Below are 22,191 nucleotides of genomic sequence, written 5' to 3' on the forward strand. Positions count from 1 at the left end.
CAGAGCAGGCTGTGTTTACATCAGTAGTGTCACTCTGCCGCTCCCCCCGCCTCCTGCAGAGCTCCGGTCCCCGCCCGCGTCCCTTCCCTCGCCGCAGATTGGAGGGAAGGGACGCGGGCGGGGACCGGAGCTCTGCAGGAGGCGGGGGGAGCGGCAGAGTGACAGAACTGATGTAAACACAGCCTGCACAGCACGGCTGTGATTTATGTCTGATTACAGAGCGCAGGGGGAAGTTAGGGGGGTTTGAAATAGCAACAGAGGCTGGGCTGTATAGACAGACCCAGCCTCTGTATGTGGATTGCATTCATAGAACCCCGCCTCGGATTCTCTTTAAGGTTACTTTTAAAGAGAAGATGAACATGATCTCCAGCAGAAAACTGAACTGAATAAAGCCCTTTATGTCATCATGTCACCTCAGGTCAGGGAGTTTAATGCTTTACAAACCAGTGATGAGAGAGGGATAAGCGGAACTGAGGAAGCCTGTTATTGGCCGCTGCACCCCCCCCCCCCCCCCCCTACTGCCTGCTATGCTGGGGAGATGGAGAGCTGTGTGCTGTGGCCACTTCAGGTTCACTAGAGGCAAAGCTGTTTCACTGAGCCTTACTTACCACCAGTGTGAGATCTCTCATGTCTGGTAAGATGTGATTTCCTTCCAAAACATTTCCCACACTCAGCACATGAATATGGCTTCTCACCAGTGTGAGATCTCTCATGACTAACAAGGTGTGATTTATGCGCAAAACATTTCCCACACTCAGCACATGAAAAGGGCTTCTCACCAGTGTGAGATCTCTCATGTCTGGTAAGATGTGATTTCCTTCCAAAACATTTCCCACACTCAGCACATGAATATGGCTTCTCACCAGTGTGAGATCTCTCATGACTAACAAGGTGTGATTTATGCGCAAAACATTTCCCACACTCAGCACATGAAAAGGGCTTCTCACAAGTGTGAGATTTCTCATGACTAACAAGCTGTGATTTATGTGTAAAACATTTCCCACACTCAGTACATGAAAATGGCTTCTCACCAGTGTGAGATCTTTCATGACTGACAAGCTGTGCTTTCCATCCAAAACATTTCCCACACTCAGCACATGAATAGGGCTTCTCACCAGTGTGACATCTCTCATGCCTGACAAGATCTGCTTTCCACACAAAACATTTCCCACACTCAGCACATGAATGTGGCTTCTTACCAGTGTGAGTTCTCCCATGTTTGACAAAAGATGATTTAAGAACAAAACATTTCCCGCACTCAGCACATGCATAGGGCTTCTCCCCAGTGTGGGATCTCTCATGGCTGACAAGGTGTTCTTTATATGCATAGCATTGCCCACACTCAGCACATGAATAAGGCTTCTCACCAGTGTGAATTCTCTCATGACAGATAAGGTTTGATTTCTGTGCAAAACATTTCCCACACTCAGCACATGAATATGGTTTCTCACCAGTGTGAGATCTCTCATGTATGACAAGTTCTGATTTATACACAAAACATTTCCCACACTCAGCACATGAATAGGGCTTCTCCCCAGTGTGAGATCTCTCATGTAAGACAAGCTGTGATTTCCATACAAAACATTTCCCACACTCAGCACATGAATATGGCTTCTCCCCAGTGTGAGATCTCTCATGTACGACAAGGTGTGATTTCTGTACAAAACATTTCCCACACTCAGCACATGAATAGGCCTTTTCTCCAGTGTGAGATTTCTCATGTGTGACAAGATGTGTTTTGTAAGCAAAACACTTCCCACACTCAGCGCATGAATAGGGTTTCTCTCCCGTGTGAGCTCTCTTATGTTTATCAAGATGTGTTTTCCGTGCAAAGCTTTTCCCACACTCAGCACATGAATAGGGCTTTTCACCAGTGTGAGATCTCTCATGTCTGATGAGATGTGATTTTTGGGCAAAACATTTCCCACACTCAGCACATGAATAGGGCTTCTCTCCTGTGTGAATTCTCTCATGTTTCATAAGGTGTGTTTTATGTCCAAAACATTTCCCACACTCAGCACATGGATAGGGCTTCTCACCAGTGTGGGATCTCTCATGAATAACAAGCATTGATTTTCGTCCAAAGCATTTCCCACACTCAGCACATGGATAGGGCTTCTCACCAGTGTGGGATCTCTCATGAATAACAAGCATTGATTTTCGTCCAAAGCATTTCCCACACTCAGCACATGGATAGGGCTTCTCACCAGTGTGAGATCTCTCATGACTACATACCTCTGATTTACGTACAAAACATTTCCCGCACTCAGCACAAGGATAGGGCTTCTCACCTGTGTGAGATCTCTCATGTATGGCAAGCTTTAGTTTCTGTATAAAACATTTCCCACACTCAGCACATGAATAGGATTTCCCAGTAGTGTGAGTTTTCTCATGATTAACAAGCTGTGATTTCCCCATAAAACATTTCCCACACATGGAACAAGAATAAGACCCTCCAGCAGAGGGAGAGCTGTGCTGGGTATGAGGCCCCTCAGGGTTAGACAGGTGAGGGGAGTCTAGGGGTATATTTGGGGTCACCAGGATATCTGCAGGAGACTCTTGTCCAGTGACATCATCATCCGTTGTACAGTCTGTGGATACAGAGAGACGAGTCTCTGAGAGGTTCCTGATGCCGGGACTCCACTCTGCAAATAGAGAAACATCATCACTTCCTGTTAGAGAGTTCTGAGGGGAGCTGCATAACTTTACATATAATTAGCATACAATTTGCACCATCCCAGCGTTATTTACATGTCATTGACCCTCCCTACACATAAAGCATTGGCCATACATGGAAAGCAGTAAATTGTAGAGCTTGATGAGACAATGGCAGCAATGTGTTACTCCTGTGACAACAGACCTCTATGTACTTATAGCAAGAAATCTGTGTTATGTTTGTAGAGCAATGTGGTGTCACTTACACATTCTTATTACCATTGTATCCTCGTGTCACTCATATGCCCCTTGTAATGTCCCTTTATCTCTCTCTTGTCCCCAATTGTGCAAATAAATTGTGACGTTACACAACACTAAATTATAGGAGCTGCGAGGTGGAGGAATTATCCATTTATGTCATGGAGATCCCAAACCACTACTACTGCTATAGCTGGATATACAAATACATATACATACATACATATCTATATTCCTATACATAAGTCTCCCCCTACTGTGACCAATCTGTGTACAGCAATGTACAGTGACCATTATCAGCTTATTACAGGCCGGTAACACTAAGTCACCACTACTGTGACCAATCTGAGTACAGTAATGTACAGTGACTATTATCAGCTTATTACAGGCCAGTAACACTAAGTCACCCCTACTGTGACCAATCTGTGTACAGTAATGTACAGTGACCATTATCAGCTTATTACAGGCCAGTAACACTAAGTCACCCCTACTGTGACCAATCTGTGTACAGCAATGTACAGTGACCATTATCAGCTTATTACAGGTTAGTAACACTAAGTCACTCCTACTGTGACCAATCTGTGTACAGTAATGTACAGTGACCATTATCAGCTTATTACAGGCCAGTAACACTAAGTCACTCCTACTGTGACCAATCTGTGTACAGTAATGTACAGTGACCATTATCAGCTTATTACAGGCCAGTAACACTAAGTCACCCCTACTGTGACCAATCTGTGTACAGCAATGTACAGTGACCATTATCAGCTTATTACAGGCCGGTAACACTAAGTCACCCCTACTGTGACCAATCTGTGTACAGTAATGTGCAGTGACCATTATCAGCTTATTACAGGCTGGTAACACTAAGTCACCCCTACTGTGACCAATCTGTGTACAGTAATGTACAGTGACCATTATCAGCTTATTACAGGCTGGTAACAGTAAGCCACCCCCTACTGTGACCAATCTGTGTACAGTAATGTACAGTGACCATTATCAGCTTATTACAGGCCAGTAACACTAAGTCACTCCTACTGTGACCAATCTGTGTACAGTAATGTACAGTGACCATTATCAGCTTATTACAGGCCGGTAACACTAAGTCATCCCTACTGTGACCAATCTGTGTACAGTAATGTACAGCGACCATTATCAGCTTATTACAGGCCGGTAACACTAAGTCACCTCTACTGTGACCAATCTGTGTACAGTAATGCACAGTGACCATTATCAGCTTATTACAGGCCAGTAACACTAAGTCACTCCTACTGTGACCAATCTGTGTACAGTAATGTACAGTGACCATTATCAGCTTATTACAGGCCAGTAACACTAAGTCACTCCTACTGTGACCAATCTGTGTACAGTAATGTACAGTGACCATTATCAGCTTATTACAGGCCAGTAACACTAAGTCACTCCTACTGTGACCAATCTGTGTACAGTAATGTACAGTGACCATTATCAGCTTATTACAGGCCAGTAACACTAAGTCACCCCTACTGTGACCAATCTGTGTACAGTAATGCACAGTGACCATTATCAGCTTATTACAGGCCAGTAACACTAAGTCACTCCTACTGTGACCAATCTGTGTACAGTAATGTACAGTGACCATTATCAGCTTATTACAGGCCAGTAACACTAAGTCACTCCCAGCTAATCTATGTGCTGTAATAATATTTTGTTAGTATTTTTCTATTCATTTATACTCACCTGTTCTGCCCTCTGTAACATTGTCCTCCTCTTTACTTGTCCTCCTCATGTCACTCTCCTCCATAGACTGCTGATCACTCCTCACATACGTCTCTTCTTCTTCCTCTTTACTTGTCCTCATCATGTCTTCCTCCTCCATAGACTGCTGATCACTCCTCACATACGTCTCTTCTTCTTCCTCTTTACTTGTCCTCATCATGTCTTCCTCCTCCATAGACTGCTGATCACTCCTCACATATGTCTCTTCTTCTTCCTCTTTACTTGTCCTCATCATGCCTTCCTCCTCCATAGACTGCTGATCACTCCTCGCATATGTCTCTTCTTCCTCTTTACTTGTCCTCATCATGCCTTCCTCCTCCATAGACTGCTGATCACTCCTCACATACGTCTCTTCTTCTTCCTCTTTACTTGTCCTCATCATGCCTCCCTCCTCCATAGACTGCTGATCACTCCTCACATACGTCTCTTCTTCTTCCTCTTTATATGTCCTCATCATGTCACCCTCCTCCATAGACTGCTGATCACTCCTCACATACGTCTCTTCTTCTTCCTCTTTATATGTCCTCATCATGTCACCCTCCCCCATAGACTGCTGATCACTCCTTACATACGTCTCCTCTTCTTCCTCTTTAATTGTCCTCATCATGTCACCCTCCTCCACAGACTGCTGATCACTCCTCACATATGTCTCTTCTTCTTCCTCTTTAATTGTCCTCATCATGTCACCCTCCTCCATAGACTGCTGATCACTCCTCACATACGTCTCTTCTTCTTCCTCTTTACTTGTCTTCATCATGTCACCCTCCTCCATAGACTGCTGATCACTCCTCACATACGTCTCCTCTTCTTCCTCTTTACTTGTCCTGATCATGTCACCCTCCTCCATAGATTGCTGATCACTCCTCACATACGTCTCTTCTTCCTCTTTACATGTCCTCATCATGTCACCCTCCTCCATAGACTGCTGATCACTCCTCACATACGTCTCTTCTTCTTCCTCTTTACTTGTCCCCATCATGTCACCCTCCTCCACTGACTGCCGATCACTCCTCACATACGTCTCTTCTTCTTCCTCTTTACATGTCCTCATCATGTCACCCTCCTTCATAGACTGCTGATCACTCCTCACATATGTCTCTTCTTCCTCTTTACTTGTCCTCATCATGTCACCCTCCTCCATAGGCTGCTGATCACTCCTCTCTTGCTCTCTGAGCTCAGATCTCCGTCCTGTAAAGGATAACAGATTATAGCAGTGAGATATTAGCAGTGATACACAGAGCACAGAATAGCACATAATTTGCTAGGGGTGATAATATCCCATAAGCTGTGGTCTCCTGCACATTCAGTAGCACAGTCCTCTCTCCCAGTGTGCCTTGCTCATCATCTGGTGCTTCTCTGCTCCTCTCCATGCACACATTCCTGGGAGGGTACAGCAGTGCCGGCAGCGGTTTATGGCTAGCTGCACCAGGCAAGGATTATGTTTTTAATTTTAGACTAGCTAGGGGTCACTGTTGGATATGTTTCACTGTTACATTAGGTTGAGGTTTTAACCCTTTTTCTTTTTGGACAATTTTCACTGTTTGAATATGCTTCACTTTTTTTATGTTTCACTGCTAGATTAGTGGTTAGTTTCTCTCCTGTGGGGGCACGTCACTGCCGCAGGAGAGTCTATTAGGGATAATTTGTGCACAACCTATATTGAAGCAAACGCCCCCCCCCCCCCCCCTTTACTGTACCTGTTTTGAATGCAAGGTGTGTAATCTGCACGGTATTCGAGCTCTGCATACTTGTGCAGGTAGTGAATTCAGGTGCAGCGTCTGTTTGGAAGCGCTGCCAATTCCTTCTGCTGTACAAAATTTATGTATACACATAATAAACATATCTGCCCATCAGCCCTGAAAGAGGGACACATACGAAGGAAAGAGAGACAGGGGGAGCTATGTATACACATATTACACAGATCTGTCCATCAGTCCTGAAAGAGGGACACATGAGGAGGAAAGAGGGACAGGGGGAGCTATGTATACACATATTACACAGATCTGTCCATCAGTCCTGAAAGAGGGACACATGAGGAGGAAAGAGGGACAGAGGGAGCTAAGTATACACATATTGCACAGATCTGTACATCCGTCCTAAAAGAGGGACACATGAGGAGGAAAGAGGGACAGGGGGAGCTATGTATACACATATTACACAGATCTGTCCATCAGCCCTGAAAGAGGGACACATGAGGAGGAAAGAGGGACAGGGGAGCTATGTATACACATATTACACAGATCTGTCCATCAGTCCTGAAAGAGGGACACATGAGGAGGAAGGAGGGACAGAGGGAGCTATGTATACACATATTACACAGATCTGTCCATCAGCCCTGAAAGAGGGACACATGAGGAGGAAAGAGGGACAGAGGGAGCTATGTATACACATATTACACAGATCTGTCCATCAGTCCTGAAAGAGGGACACATGAGGAGGAAAGAGGGACAGAGGGAGCTGTGTATACACATATTACACAGATCAGTCCATCAGTCCTGAAAGAGGGATACATGAGGAGGAAAGAGGGACAGGGGGAGCTATGTATACACATTTTACACAGATCTATGAATCAGTCCTGAAAGAGGGACACATGCGGAGGAAAGAGGGACAGAGGGAGCTATGTATACACATATTACACAGATCTGTCCATCAGTCCTGAAAGAGGGACACATGAGGAGGAGAGAGGGACAGGGGGAGCTATGTATACACATATTACACATATCTGCCCATCAGCCCTGAAAGAGGGACACATGCGGAGGAAAAAGGGACAGGGGGAGCTATGTGTACACATATTACACAGATCTGTCCATCAGTCCTGAAAGAGGGACACATGTGGAGGAAAGAGGGACAGGGGAGCTATGTATACACATATTACACAGATCTGTCCATCAGTCCTGAAAGAGGGACACATGTGGAGGAAAGAGGGACAGGGGAGCTATGTATACACATATTACACAGATCTGTCCATCAGTCCTGAAAGAGGGACACATGAGGAGGAAAGAGGGACAGAGGGAGCTAAGTATACACATATTGCACAGATCTGTACATCCGTCCTAAAAGAGGGACACATGAGGAGGAAAGAGGGACAGGGGGAGCTATGTATACACATATTACACAGATCTGTCCATCAGCCCTGAAAGAGGGACACATGAGGAGGAAAGAGGGACAGGGGAGCTATGTATACACATATTACACAGATCTGTCCATCAGTCCTGAAAGAGGGACACATGAGGAGGAAGGAGGGACAGAGGGAGCTATGTATACACATATTACACAGATCTGTCCATCAGCCCTGAAAGAGGGACACATGAGGAGGAAAGAGGGACAGAGGGAGCTATGTATACACATATTACACAGATCTGTCCATCAGTCCTGAAAGAGGGACACATGAGGAGGAAAGAGGGACAGAGGGAGCTGTGTATACACATATTACACAGATCAGTCCATCAGTCCTGAAAGAGGGATACATGAGGAGGAAAGAGGGACAGGGGGAGCTATGTATACACATTTTACACAGATCTATGAATCAGTCCTGAAAGAGGGACACATGCGGAGGAAAGAGGGACAGAGGGAGCTATGTATACACATATTACACAGATCTGCCCATCAGCCCTGAAAGAGGGACACATGGGGAGGAAAGAGGGACAGAGGGAGCTATGTATACACATATTACACAGATCTGTCCATCAGTCCTGAAAGAGGGACACATGAGGAGGAGAGAGGGACAGGGGGAGCTATGTATACACATATTACACATATCTGCCCATCAGCCCTGAAAGAGGGACACATGCGGAGGAAAAAGGGACAGGGGGAGCTATGTATACACATATTACACAGATCTGTCCATCAGTCCTGAAAGAGGGACACATGTGGAGGAAAGAGGGACAGGGGAGCTATGTATACACATATTACACAGATCTGTCCATCAGTCCTGAAAGAGGGACACATGTGGAGGAAAGAGGGACAGGGGAGCTATGTATACACATATTACACAGATCTGTCCATCAGTCCTGAAAGAGGGACACATGAGGAGGAAAGAGGGACAGGGGAGCTATGTATACACATATTACACAGATCTGTCCATCAGTCCTGAAAGAGGGACACATGAGGAGGAAAGAGGGACAGTGGAGCTATGTATACACATATTACACAGATCTGTCCATCAGTCCTGAAAGAGGGACACATGAGGAGGAAAGAGGGACAGGGGGAGCTATGTATACACATATTACACAGATCTGTACATCAGTCCTGAAAGAAGGACACATGAGGAGGAAAGAGGGACAGGAGAACTATGTATACACATATTACACAGATCTAAACATCAGCCCTGAAAGAGGGACACATTAGGAGAGAAGAGGGACAGGGGAAGCTATGTATACACATATTACACAGATCTGTATATCAGTCGTGAAAGAGGGACACATGAGGAGTTAAGAGGGACAGGGGGAGCTATGTATACACATATTACACAGATCTGTCCATCAGTCCTGAAAGAGGGACACATGAGGAGGAAAGAGGGACAGGGGAGCTATGTATACACATATTACACAGATCTGCCCCTCAGTCTTGAAAGAGGGACACATGAGGAGGAAAGAGGGACAGGGAGAGCTATGTATACACACATTACACATACCTGTCCATCAGTCCTGAAAGAGGGACACATGAGGAGGAAAGAGGGACAGGTGGAGCTATGCATACACATATTACACAGATCTGTCCATCAGTCCTGAAAGAGGGACACATGAGGGGGAAAGAGGGACACATGAGGAGGGAAGAGGGACAGGGGGAGCTATGTATACACATATTACACAGATCTGTCCATCAGTCCTGAAAGAGGGATACATGAGGAGGAAAGAGGGACAGGGAGAGCTATGTATACACATATTACACAGATCTGTCCATCAGTCCTGAAAGAGGGACACATGAGGAGGAAAGAGGGACAGGGGGAGCTATGTATACACATATTACACAGATCTGCCCCTCAGTCTTGAAAGAGGGACACATGAGGAGGAAAGAGGGACAGGGAGAGCTATGTATACACACATTACACATACCTGTCCATCAGTCCTGAAAGAGGGACACATGAGGAGGAAAGAGGGACAGGTGGAGCTATGCATACACATATTACACAGATCTGTCCATCAGTCCTGAAAGAGGGACACAAGAGGGGGAAAGAGGGACACATGAGGAGGGAAGAGGGACAGGGGGAGCTATGTATACACATATTACACAGATCTGTCCATCAGCCCTGAAAGAGGGACAAATGAGGAGGAAAGAGGAGGGACAGGGGGAGCTAAGTATACACATATTACACAGATCTGTCCATCAGTCCTGAAAGAGGGACACATGAGGGGGAAAGAGGGACAGGGGGAGCTATGTATACACATATTACACAGATCTGTCCATAAGTCCTGAAAGAGGGACACTTGAGGAGGAAAGAGGGACAGGGGAGCTATGTATACACATATTACACAGATCTGTCCATCAGTCCTGAAAGAGGGACACATGAGGAGGAAAGAGGGACAGGTGGAGCTATGTATACACATATTACACAGATCTGTCTATCAGTCCTGAAAGAGGGACACATGAGGAGGAAAGAGGGACAGGGGAGCTAAGTATACACATATTACACAGTTCTATCCATCAGTCCTGAAAGAGGGACACATGAGGAGGAAAGAGGGGCAGGGGGAGCTATGTATACACATATTACACAGATCTGTACATCAGTCCTGAAAGAGGGACACATGAGGAGGAAAGAGGGACAGAGGAAGCTATGTATACACATATTACACAGATCTGTCCATAAGTCCTGAAACAGGGACACATGAGGAGGAAAGAGGGACACAGGGAGCTATGTATACACATATTACACAGATCTGCCCATCAGTCCTGAAATAAAGACTCACGAGGAGGAAAGAGGGACAGGTGGAGCGATGTATACACATATTACACAGATCTGTCCATCAGTCCTGAAAGAGGGACACATGAGGAGGAAAGAGGGACAGGAGAACTATGTATACACATATTACACAGATCTATACATCAGCCCTGAAAGAGGGACACATTAGGAGAGAAGAGGGACAGGGGAAGCTATGTATACACATATTACACAGATCTGTATATCAGTCCTGAAAGAGGGACACATGAGGAGTTAAGAGGGACAGGGGGAGCTATGTATACACATATTACACAGATCTGTCCATCAGTCCTGAAAGAGGGACACATGAGGAGGAAAGAGGGACAGGGGAGCTATGTATACACATATTACACAGATCTATACATCAGTCCTGAAAGAGGGATACATGAGGAGGAAAGAGGGACAGGGAGAGCTATGTATACACATATTACACAGATCTGTCCATCAGTCCTGAAAGAGGGACACATGAGGAGGAAAGAGGGACAGAGGAAGCTATGTATACACATATTACACAGATCTGCCAATCAGCCCTGAAAGAAGGACACATGAGGAGGAAAGAGGGACAGAGGGAGCTATGTATACACATATTACACAGATCTGCCAATCAGCCCTGAAAGAGGGACACATGAGGAGGAAAGAGGGACAGGGGGAGCTATGTATACACATATTACACAGATCTGTCCATCAGTCCTGAAAGAGGGACACATGAGGAGGAAAGAGGGACAGAGGGAGCTATGTATACACATATTACACAGATCTGTCCATCAGTCCTGAAAGAGGGACACATGAGGAGGAGAGAGGGACAGAGGGAGCTATGTATACATATATTACACAGATCTGTACATCATTCCTGAAAGAGGGACACGTGAGGAGGAAAGAGGGACAGAGGGAGCTACGTATACACATATTACACAGATCTGTCCATCAGTCCTGAAAGAGGGACACATGAGGAGGAAAGAGGGACAGAGGGAGCTATATATACACATATTACACAGATCTGTCCATCAGTCCTGAAAGAGGGACACATGAGGAGGAAAGAGGGACAGAGGGAGCTATGTATACACATATTACACAGATCTGTCCATCAGTCCTGAAAGAGGGACACATGAGGGGGAAAGAGGGACAGAGGGAGCTATGTATACACATATTACACAGATCTGTCCATCAGTCCTGAAAGAGGGACACATGAGGAGGGAAGAGGGACAGGGGGAGCTATGTATACACATATTACACAGATCTGTCCATCAGTCCTGAAAGAGGGATACACGAGGAGAAAAGCGGGACAGATGGAGCTATGTATACACATATTACACAGATCTGTCCATCAGTCCTGAAAGAGGGACACATGAGGAGGAAAGAGGGACAGGGGAGCTATGTATACACATATTACACAGATCTGTCCATCAGCCCTGAAAGAGGGACACATGAGGAGGGAAGAGGGAAATAGGGAGCTATGTATACACATATTACACAGATCTGTCCATCAGTCCTGAAAGAAGGACACATGAGGAGGAAAGAGGGACAGAGGGGAGCTATGTATACACATATTACACAGATCTGTCCATCAGTCCTGATAAAGGGACACATGAGGAGGAAAGAGGGACAGAGGAAGCTATGTATACACATATTACACAGATCTGTCCATAAGTCCTGAAACAGGGACACATGAGGAGGAAAGAGGGACACAGGGAGCTATGTATACACATATTACACAGATCTGCCCATCAGTCCTGAAAGAAAGACTCACGAGGAGGAAAGAGGGACAGGTGGCGCGATGTATACACATATTACACAGATCTGTCCATCAGTCCTGAAAGAGGGACACATGAGGAGGAAAGAGGGACAGGAGAACTATGTATACACATATTACACAGATCTATACATCAGCCCTGAAAGAGGGACACATTAGGAGAGAAGAGGGACAGGGGGAGCTATGTATACACATATTACACAGATCTGTCCATCAGTCCTGAAAGAGGGACACATGAGGAGGAAAGAGGGACAGGGGAGCTATGTATACACATATTACACAGATCTATACATCAGTCCTGAAAGAGGGATACATGAGGAGGAAAGAGGGACAGGGAGAGCTATGTATACACATATTACACAGATCTGTCCATCAGTCCTGAAAGAGGGACACATGAGGAGGAAAGAGGGACAGAGGGAGCTATGTATACACATATTACACAGATCTGTCCATCAGTCCTGAAAGAGGGACACATGAGAAGGAAAGAGGGAAAGGGGTAGCTATGTATACACATATTACACAGATCTGCCCATCAGCCCTGAAAGAGGGACACATGAGGAGGAAAGAGGGACAGGGGGAGCTATGTATACACATATTACACAGATCTGCCCATCAGTCTTGAAAGAGGGACACATGAGGAGGAAAGAGGGACAGGGAGAGCTATGTATACACACATTACACAGATCTGTCCATCAGTCCTGAAAGAGGGACACATGAGGAGGAAAGAGGGACAGGTGGAGCTATGCATACACATATTACACAGATCTGTCCATCAGTCCTGAAAGAGGGACACATGAGGAGGAAAGAGGGACAGAGGAAGCTATGTATACACATATTACACAGATCTGCCAATCAGCCCTGAAAGAGGGACACATGAGGAGGAAAGAGGGACAGAGGGAGCTATGTATACACATATTACACAGATCTGTCCATCAGTCCTGAAAGAGGGACACATGAGGGGGAAAGAGGGACAGAGGGAGCTATGTATACACATATTACACAGATCTGTACATCAGTCCTGAAAGAGGGACACATGAGGAGGGGAGAGGGACAGGGGGAGCTATGTATACACATATTACACAGATCTGTCCATCAGTCCTGAAAGAGGGACACATGAGGAGGAAAGAGGGACAGGGGGAGCTATGTATACACATATTACACAGATCTGTCCATCAGTCCTGAAAGAGGGACACATGAGGAGGAAAGAGGGACAGAGGGAGCTATGTATACACATATTACACAGATCTGTCCATCAGTCCTGAAAGAGGGACACATGAGGAGGAAAGAGGGACAGAGGGGAGCTATGTATACACATATTACACAGATCTGTCCATCAGTCCTGAAAGAGGGACACATGAGGGGGAAAGAGGGACAGAGGGAGCTATGTATACACATATTACACAGATCTGTCCATCAGTCCTGAAAGAGGGACACATGAGGAGGGAAGAGGGACAGGGGGAGCTATGTATACACATATTACACAGATCTGTCCATCAGTCCTGAAAGAGGGATACACGAGGAGAAAAGCGGGACAGATGGAGCTATGTATACACATATTACACAGATCTGTCCATCAGCCCTGAAAGAGGGACACATGAGGAGGAAAGAGGGACAGGGGGAGCTATGTATACACATATTACACAGATCTGTCCATCAGTCCTGAAAGAAGGACACATGAGGAGGAAAGAGGGACAGAGGGGAGCTATGTATACACATATTACACAGATCTGTCCATCAGTCCTGATAGAGGGACACATGAGGAGAAAAGAGGGACAGGGGGAGCTATGTATACACACATTACACAGAACTGTCCATCAGTCCTGAAAGAGGGACACATGAGGAGGAAAGAGGGACAGGGGAGCTATGTATACACATATTACACAGATCTGTCTATCAGTCCTGAAAGAGGGACACATGAGGAGGAAAGAGGGACAGGGGGAGCTATGTATACACATATTACACAGATCTGTCCATCAGTCCTGAAAAAGGGACACATGAGGAGGAAAGAGGGACAGGGGGAGCTATGTATACACATATTACACAGATCTGTCCATCAGTCCTGAAAGAGGGACAGAAGAGGAGGAAAGAGGGACAGGTGGAGCTATGTATACACATATTACACAGATCTGTCCATTAGCCCTGATAGAGGGACACATGAGAAGGAAATAGGGACAGGGGGAGCTATGTATACACATATTACAGTCCTGAAAGAGGGACACATGAGGAGGAAAGAGGGACAGAGGGAGCTATGTATACACATATTACACAGCTCTGTCCATCAGTCCTGAAAGAGGGACACAATATTACACAGATCTGTTCATCAGTCCTGAAAGAGGGACACATGAGGGGGAAAGAGGGACAGGGGGAGCTATGTATACACATATTACACAGATCTGTCTATCAGTCCTGAAAGAGGGACACATGAGGAGGAAAGAGGGACAGGGGAGCTATGTATACACATATTACACAGATCTGTCTATCAGTCCTGAAAGAGGGACACATGAGGAGGAAAGAGGGACAGGGGGAGCTATGTATACACATATTACACAGATCTGTCCATCAGTCCTGAAAAAGGGACACATGAGGAGGAAAGAGGGACAGGGGGAGCTATGTATACACATATTACACAGATCTGTCCATCAGTCCTGAAAGAGGGACAGAAGAGGAGGAAAGAGGGACAGGTGGAGCTATTTATACACATATTACACAGATCTGTCCATTAGCCCTGATAGAGGGACACATGAGAAGGAAATAGGGACAGGGGGAGCTATGTATACACATATTACAGTCCTGAAAGAGGGACACATGAGGAGGAAAGAGGGACAGAGGGAGCTATGTATACACATATTACACAGCTCTGTCCATCAGTCCTGAAAGAGGGACACAATATTACACAGATCTGTTCATCAGTCCTGAAAGAGGGACACATGAGGGGGAAAGAGGGACAGGGGGAGCTATGTATACACATATTACACAGATCTGTCCATCAGTCCTGAAAGAGGGACACATGAGGAGGAAGGAGGGACAGGGGGAGCTATGTATACACATATTACACAGATCTGTCCATCAGTCCTGAAAGAGGGACACATGAGGAGGAAAGAGGGACAGGGGGAGCTATGTATACACATATTACACAGATCTGTCCATCAGCCCTGAAAGAGGGACACGTGAGGAGGAAAGAGGGACAGAGGGAGCTATGTATACACATATTACACAGCTCTGTCCATCAGTCCTGAAAGAGGGACACAATATTACACAGATCTGTTCATCAGTCCTGAAAGAGGGACACATGAGGGGGAAAGAGGGACAGGGGGAGCTATGTATACACATATTACACAGATCTGTCCATCAGTCCTGAAAGAGGGACACATGAGGCGGAAGGAGGGACAGGGGGAGCTATGTATACACATATTACACAGATCTGTCCATCAGTCCTGAAAGAGGGACACATGAGGAGGAAAGAGGGACAGGGGTAGCTATGTATACACATATTACACAGATCTGTCCATCAGTCCTGAAAGAGGGACACATGAGGAGGAAAGAGGGACAGGGGGAGCTATGTATACACATATTACACAGATCTGTCCATCAGCCCTGAAAGAGGGACACATGAGGAGGAAAGAGGGACAGTGGGAGCTATGTATGCACATATTACACAGATCTGTCCATCAGTCCTGAAAAAGGGACACATGAGGAGGAAAGAGGGACAGGGGGAGCTATGTATACACATATTACACAGATCTGCCCCTCAGTCTTGAAAGAGGGACACATGAGGAGGAAAGAGGGACAGGGAGAGCTATGTATACACACATTACACATACCTGTCCATCAGTCCTGAAAGAGGGACACATGAGGAGGAAAGAGGGACAGGTGGAGCTATGCATACACATATTACACAGATCTGTCCATCAGTCCTGATAGAGGGACACATGAGGAGAAAAGAGGGACAGGGGGAGCTATGTATACACACATTACACAGAACTGTCCATCAGTCCTGAAAGAGGGACACATGAGGAGGAAAGAGGGACAGGGGAGCTATGTATACACATATTACACAGATCTGTCTATCAGTCCTGAAAGAGGGACACATGAGGAGGAAAGAGGGACAGGGGGAGCTATGTATACACATATTACACAGATCTGTCCATCAGTCCTGAAAAAGGGACACATGAGGAGGAAAGAGGGACAGGGGGAGCTATGTATACACATATTACACAGATCTGTCCATCAGTCCTGAAAGAGGGACAGAAGAGGAGGAAAGAGGGACAGGTGGAGCTATGTATACACATATTACACAGATCTGTCCATTAGCCCTGATAGAGGGACACATGAGAAGGAAATAGGGACAGGGGGAGCTATGTATACACATATTACAGTCCTGAAAGAGGGACACATGAGGAGGAAAGAGGGACAGAGGGAGCTATGTATACACATATTACACAGCTCTGTCCATCAGTCCTGAAAGAGGGACACAATATTACACAGATCTGTTCATCAGTCCTGAAAGAGGGACACATGAGGGGGAAAGAGGGACAGGGGGAGCTATGTATACACATATTACACAGATCTGTCTATCAGTCCTGAAAGAGGGACACATGAGGAGGAAAGAGGGACAGGGGAGCTATGTATACACATATTACACAGATCTGTCTATCAGTCCTGAAAGAGGGACACATGAGGAGGAAAGAGGGACAGGGGGAGCTATGTATACACATATTACACAGATCTGTCCATCAGTCCTGAAAAGGGGACACATGAGGAGGAAAGAGGGACAGGGGGAGCTATGTATACACATATTACACAGATCTGTCCATCAGTCCTGAAAGAGGGACAGAAGAGGAGGAAAGAGGGACAGGTGGAGCTATGTATACACATATTACACAGATCTGTCCATTAGCCCTGATAGAGGGACACATGAGAAGGAAATAGGGACAGGGGGAGCTATGTATACACATATTACAGTCCTGAAAGAGGGACACATGAGGAGGAAAGAGGGACAGAGGGAGCTATGTATACACATATTACACAGCTCTGTCCATCAGTCCTGAAAGAGGGACACAATATTACACAGATCTGTTCATCAGTCCTGAAAGAGGGACACATGAGGGGGAAAGAGGGACAGGGGGAGCTATGTATACACATATTACACAGATCTGTCCATCAGTCCTGAAAGAGGGACACATGAGGAGGAAGGAGGGACAGGGGGAGCTATGTATACACATATTACACAGATCTGTCCATCAGTCCTGAAAGAGGGACACATGAGGAGGAAAGAGGGACAGGGGTAGCTATGTATACACATATTACACAGATCTGTCCATCAGTCCTGAAAGAGGGACACATGAGGAGGAAAGAGGGACAGGGGGAGCTATGTATACACATATTACACAGATCTGTCCATCAGCCCTGAAAGAGGGACACGTGAGGAGGAAAGAGGGACAGAGGGAGCTATGTATACACATATTACACAGCTCTGTCCATCAGTCCTGAAAGAGGGACACAATATTACACAGATCTGTTCATCAGTCCTGAAAGAGGGACACATGAGGGGGAAAGAGGGACAGGGGGAGCTATGTATACACATATTACACAGATCTGTCCATCAGTCCTGAAAGAGGGACACATGAGGCGGAAGGAGGGACAGGGGGAGCTATGTATACACATATTACACAGATCTGTCCATCAGTCCTGAAAGAGGGACACATGAGGAGGAAAGAGGGACAGGGGTAGCTATGTATACACATATTACACAGATCTGTCCATCAGTCCTGAAAGAGGGACACATGAGGAGGAAAGAGGGACAGGGGGAGCTATGTATACACATATTACACAGATCTGTCCATCAGCCCTGAAAGAGGGACACATGAGGAGGAAAGAGGGACAGTGGGAGCTATGTATGCACATATTACACAGATCTGTCCATCAGTCCTGAAAGAGGGACACATGAGGAGGAAAGAGGGACAGGGGGAGCTATGTATACACATATTACACAGATCTGTCCATCAGCCCTGAAAGAAGGACACATGAGGAGGAAAGAGGGACAGGGGTAGCTATGTATACACATATTACACAGATCTGTCCATCAGCCCTGAAAGAGGGACACATGAGGAGGAGAGAGGGACAGGGGGAGCTATGTATACACATATTACACAGATCTGTCCATCAGTCCTGAAAGAGGGACACATGAGGAGGAAAGAGGGACAGGGGGAGCTATGTATACACATATTACACAGATCTGTCCATCAGTCCTGAAAGAGGGACACATGAGGAGGGGAGAGGGACAGGGGGAGCTATGTATACACATATTACACAGATCTGTCCATCAGTCATGAAAGAGGGACACATTAGGAGGAAAGAGGGACAGAGGGAGCTATGTATACACATATTGCTGGTCCTCAACAATGCAAAAACCGTTGAGATTATCATTGACTTTAGGAAGCACGCCTCCACCCCACCTCCACTGCACATTGGAGGGATGCTGGTGGAAAGAGTGCCCTGTGTCCGCCTCCTGGGCACCACCATCTCCAACACCCTGAAGTGGAAGGCAAACACTGTCTCCATCCAGAGGAAAGCCCAGCAGAGGCTTTACTTCCTCCGCCAACTGAAGAAGTTCGGCATGTCACGGAAACTCCTGACAAGCTTCTATACCGCAACCATCGAATCCGTCCTCTGTTCTTCCATCCTTGTCTGGTATGCTGGCTCCACTGAAAGTGACAGGCGCAAACTACAGAGGGTCATCAGGTCAGCGGAAAGGATCATCGGGAACTCACTCCCTGCCCTAGACTCCCTCTACAATGCCAGACTACGCTCCAGAGCTCTGAAGATTGCCAAGGATCCCTCTCACCCTGGCCACCAGTTTTTCAATCAGCTCCCCTTGGGGCGGAGGTATCTAAGGTACCGGTCCATCTCTACAAAGACCACCAGACACAAAAACAGCTTCTTCCCCTCAGCGGTAAATTTGCTGAACTCTATAAACTCGGCTCATGCTTTCCACCCTTAGACTTTCTGCCTGTAACCCACTTAGTTATGGAAAACCGTGGTTTATGTTTACGTATATGGTTATGTATGTGTTTCTGTATATGGTTATGTATATGTTTATGAGTTGAAGCGATGTGTATGTCTCTATGTATATGCCCTGTATTCATGTGCCAAGCCCAATTCCGGGCACGACCCAGTCGTGCTTGGCGAAATAAAAGCGATTCTGATTCTGATATTACACAAATCTGTCCATCAGTCCTGAAATATATATTAATATGAAATATTTATTAATGTATATATAAATTATATATAATGTAAACAAATATATATTAGTCCTCAATATATAGCAAGAGTCACACAATTACCTCTCCCAGCCGTGTGTTCCCTCCACCTCCTGCAACTCCTCCTCCAGCTGTACTGCATCACTTCCTGCCTGGGCTGCATCACTTCCTGGCTTTTTACTACATCACTTCCTTTCTTTGTTTTATCATTTCCTGTGTTTGGCTACATTTCCTCCCTTTCTGTGCGTTCCATGTGGGAGTGGAAAGCTCGCCATCTTGTGGTGAGTAGGATAACTGCAGCCTCTGTTTGAGGAATCGCCTGCAGTCAGCCATATAATATTATCAGCATTACTATTTTTGTTGAATAACATTTTTATTTACAGATGTGTCCCATTCCATAATGCTATACTATAAAACTCCTGTGTCCCCGCGGCCCCTGCTGTGTGTGCCCGTGCTTCTGTGCTACCGTGCATGCGCGGCACTTAGAGCAGAAGGATGCTGGGGCCAGGGGCAGGAGTGTGTGCACGGCGTGCGTGGTTTATGAGGAAGAGAGCATGTGCGGGGGGTCGCGTCCAGAGCCTAGCATCCATTTATAAATGGGCCTTAGGCCTAGTGATTAATAACATGGAGGGGACATACATCTGCACATGCAAATAATGTCCATAAAGCAGAACTACAAGGAAAGTGTTACGGATTATACATGTGATTGCTGGCTTGCAAGGGACCATGAATGCCAGAAACATTTCTGACACTAACCAGCAGAAAGATCTCCCAGAACATATTTTTTTTTACTGTGCTGCACCTAACCTAAGCTCACAGGCAGAAACAGCTGCAGTGGGCCCAGATCTACAAGAAGACCAATTTTCAGTCATTTCCTGATGAGTGCCGTGCAACTCTTCATGGTACAGATGGATGGAGTGGTGGATGGTTGGTTAGCAGTCACCACATCCCAACAAGGCTGCAATGTCAGCAAGGAGGTGGTGAAGTCATGTATAAAGCTGGAATCATGAGAATTTAACTGGTTTGACCCCTTAGGGTCCCTGAAGGTGTGAAAATGACCCCTGCAAAGTATGTGGCATTTCTGACTGACCACTTTCTTTCATGGTACAAAAAGAAGAACTATATTTTCTGTGATAAAATCATCTTCATGTGTAACATTGTACCATCCGATGCTGCAAGGATTACCTTCACGTCATTGGCTGCTATTGCCTGGGGGCCTGATCCATGTTCAGATTGTGCATGAAGAATGTGTAATAGAGCAGGAATCCTGTCATTCTCCTGCAGAGTACCTGCACATCACTCTTACATGTACCCACACTTACATTGCCTAGGGCCTGATCCATGTTCAGAGTGTGCATGAAGAATGTGTAATAGAGGAAGAATCCCCTCATTCTCCCGCAGAGTACCTGCACATCACTCTTACATGTACTCACAGTTACATTGCCTAGGGCCTGATCCATGTTCAGATTGTGCATGAAGAATGTGTAATAGAGGAAGAATCCCCTCATTCCCCTGCAGAGTACCTGCACATCTCTTACATGTACCCACAGTTACACTGCCTAGGGCCTGATCCATGTTCAGATTGTACATGAAGAATGTGTAATAGAGTAGGAATCCCCTCATTCTCCTGCAGAGTACCTGCACATCACTCTTACATGTACCCACAGTTACATTGCCTAGGGCCTGATCCATGTTCAGATTGTGCATGAAGAATGTGTAATAGAGGAAGAATCCCCTCATTCCCCTGCAGAGTACCTGCACATCACTCTTACATGTACCACCAGTCACATTGCCTAGGGCCTGATCCATGTTCAGAGTGTGCATGAAGAATGTGTAATAGAGAAAGAATCCCCTCATTCCCCTGCAGAGTACCTGCACATCACTCTTACATGTACCCACACTTACATTGCCTAGGGCCTGATCCATGTTCAGATTGTACATGAAGAATGTGTAATAGAGTAGGAATCCCCTCATTCTCCTGCAGAGTACCTGCACATCACTCTTACATGTACCCACAGTCACATTGCCTAGGGCCTGAGCCATGTTCAGATTGTGTATGAAGAATGTGTAATAGAGAAAGAATCCCCTCATTCCCCTGCAGAGTACCTGCACATCACTCTTACATGTACCCACACTTACATTGCCTAGGGCCTGATCCATGTTCAGATTGTACATGAAGAATGTGTAATAGAGTAGGAATCCCCTCATTCTCCTGCAGAGTACCTGCACATCACTCTTACATGTACCCACAGTCACATTGCCTAGGGCCTGAGCCATGTTCAGATTGTGCATGAAGAATGTGTAATAGAGGAAGAATCCCCTCATTCCCCTGCAGAGTACCTGCACATCACTCTTACATGTACCCACAGTTACATTGCCCATTGTTCATATACTCAACAACAACAATATTGGGATGCACTTTACATATGACAGTCAGGATAAAAGTATTACGTTCCTGGATCTCACCATAACGAAAGGGGCGGACAGTGGTCTTGAAACTGCAGTCTATCGCAAACCTACAGCCACAAATTCCCTACTAAGATGGGAAAGCACCCACCCCAGATCTTTATGTAAGGGAATCCCAACAGGACAGT

The 22,191-nt window shown here is 46.0% G+C and overlaps 1 protein-coding gene across 3 annotated transcripts in view; it reads right to left on the minus strand.

Moving 5' to 3' along the window:
* Positions 1-22,191, minus strand: part of LOC137535602 (zinc finger protein 585A-like) — a 393,680-nt gene that overhangs the window by 267,469 nt on the left and 104,020 nt on the right. The window contains exons 1-2 of one of the 3 annotated variants that reach the window (XM_068257454.1): positions 4,633-5,177; positions 523-2,645 (exon numbers count right to left, since the gene is read on the minus strand). The exons of 1 other annotated variant lie outside the window; for it this stretch is intronic. In XM_068257454.1, the coding sequence (XP_068113555.1) occupies positions 601-2,645; positions 4,633-5,143 (2,556 nt within the window). In that variant the 5' untranslated portion in view covers positions 5,144-5,177 and the 3' untranslated portion in view covers positions 523-600. Of the gene's footprint in view, positions 1-522; positions 2,646-4,632; positions 5,178-22,191 lie in introns of those variants that run through there. One more of the 3 variants, XM_068257457.1, reaches the window with a different exon arrangement.

This window comes from Hyperolius riggenbachi, chromosome 10 (genome assembly GCF_040937935.1).
Source record: "Hyperolius riggenbachi isolate aHypRig1 chromosome 10, aHypRig1.pri, whole genome shotgun sequence".
Lineage (NCBI taxonomy): Eukaryota > Metazoa > Chordata > Amphibia > Anura > Hyperoliidae > Hyperolius > Hyperolius riggenbachi.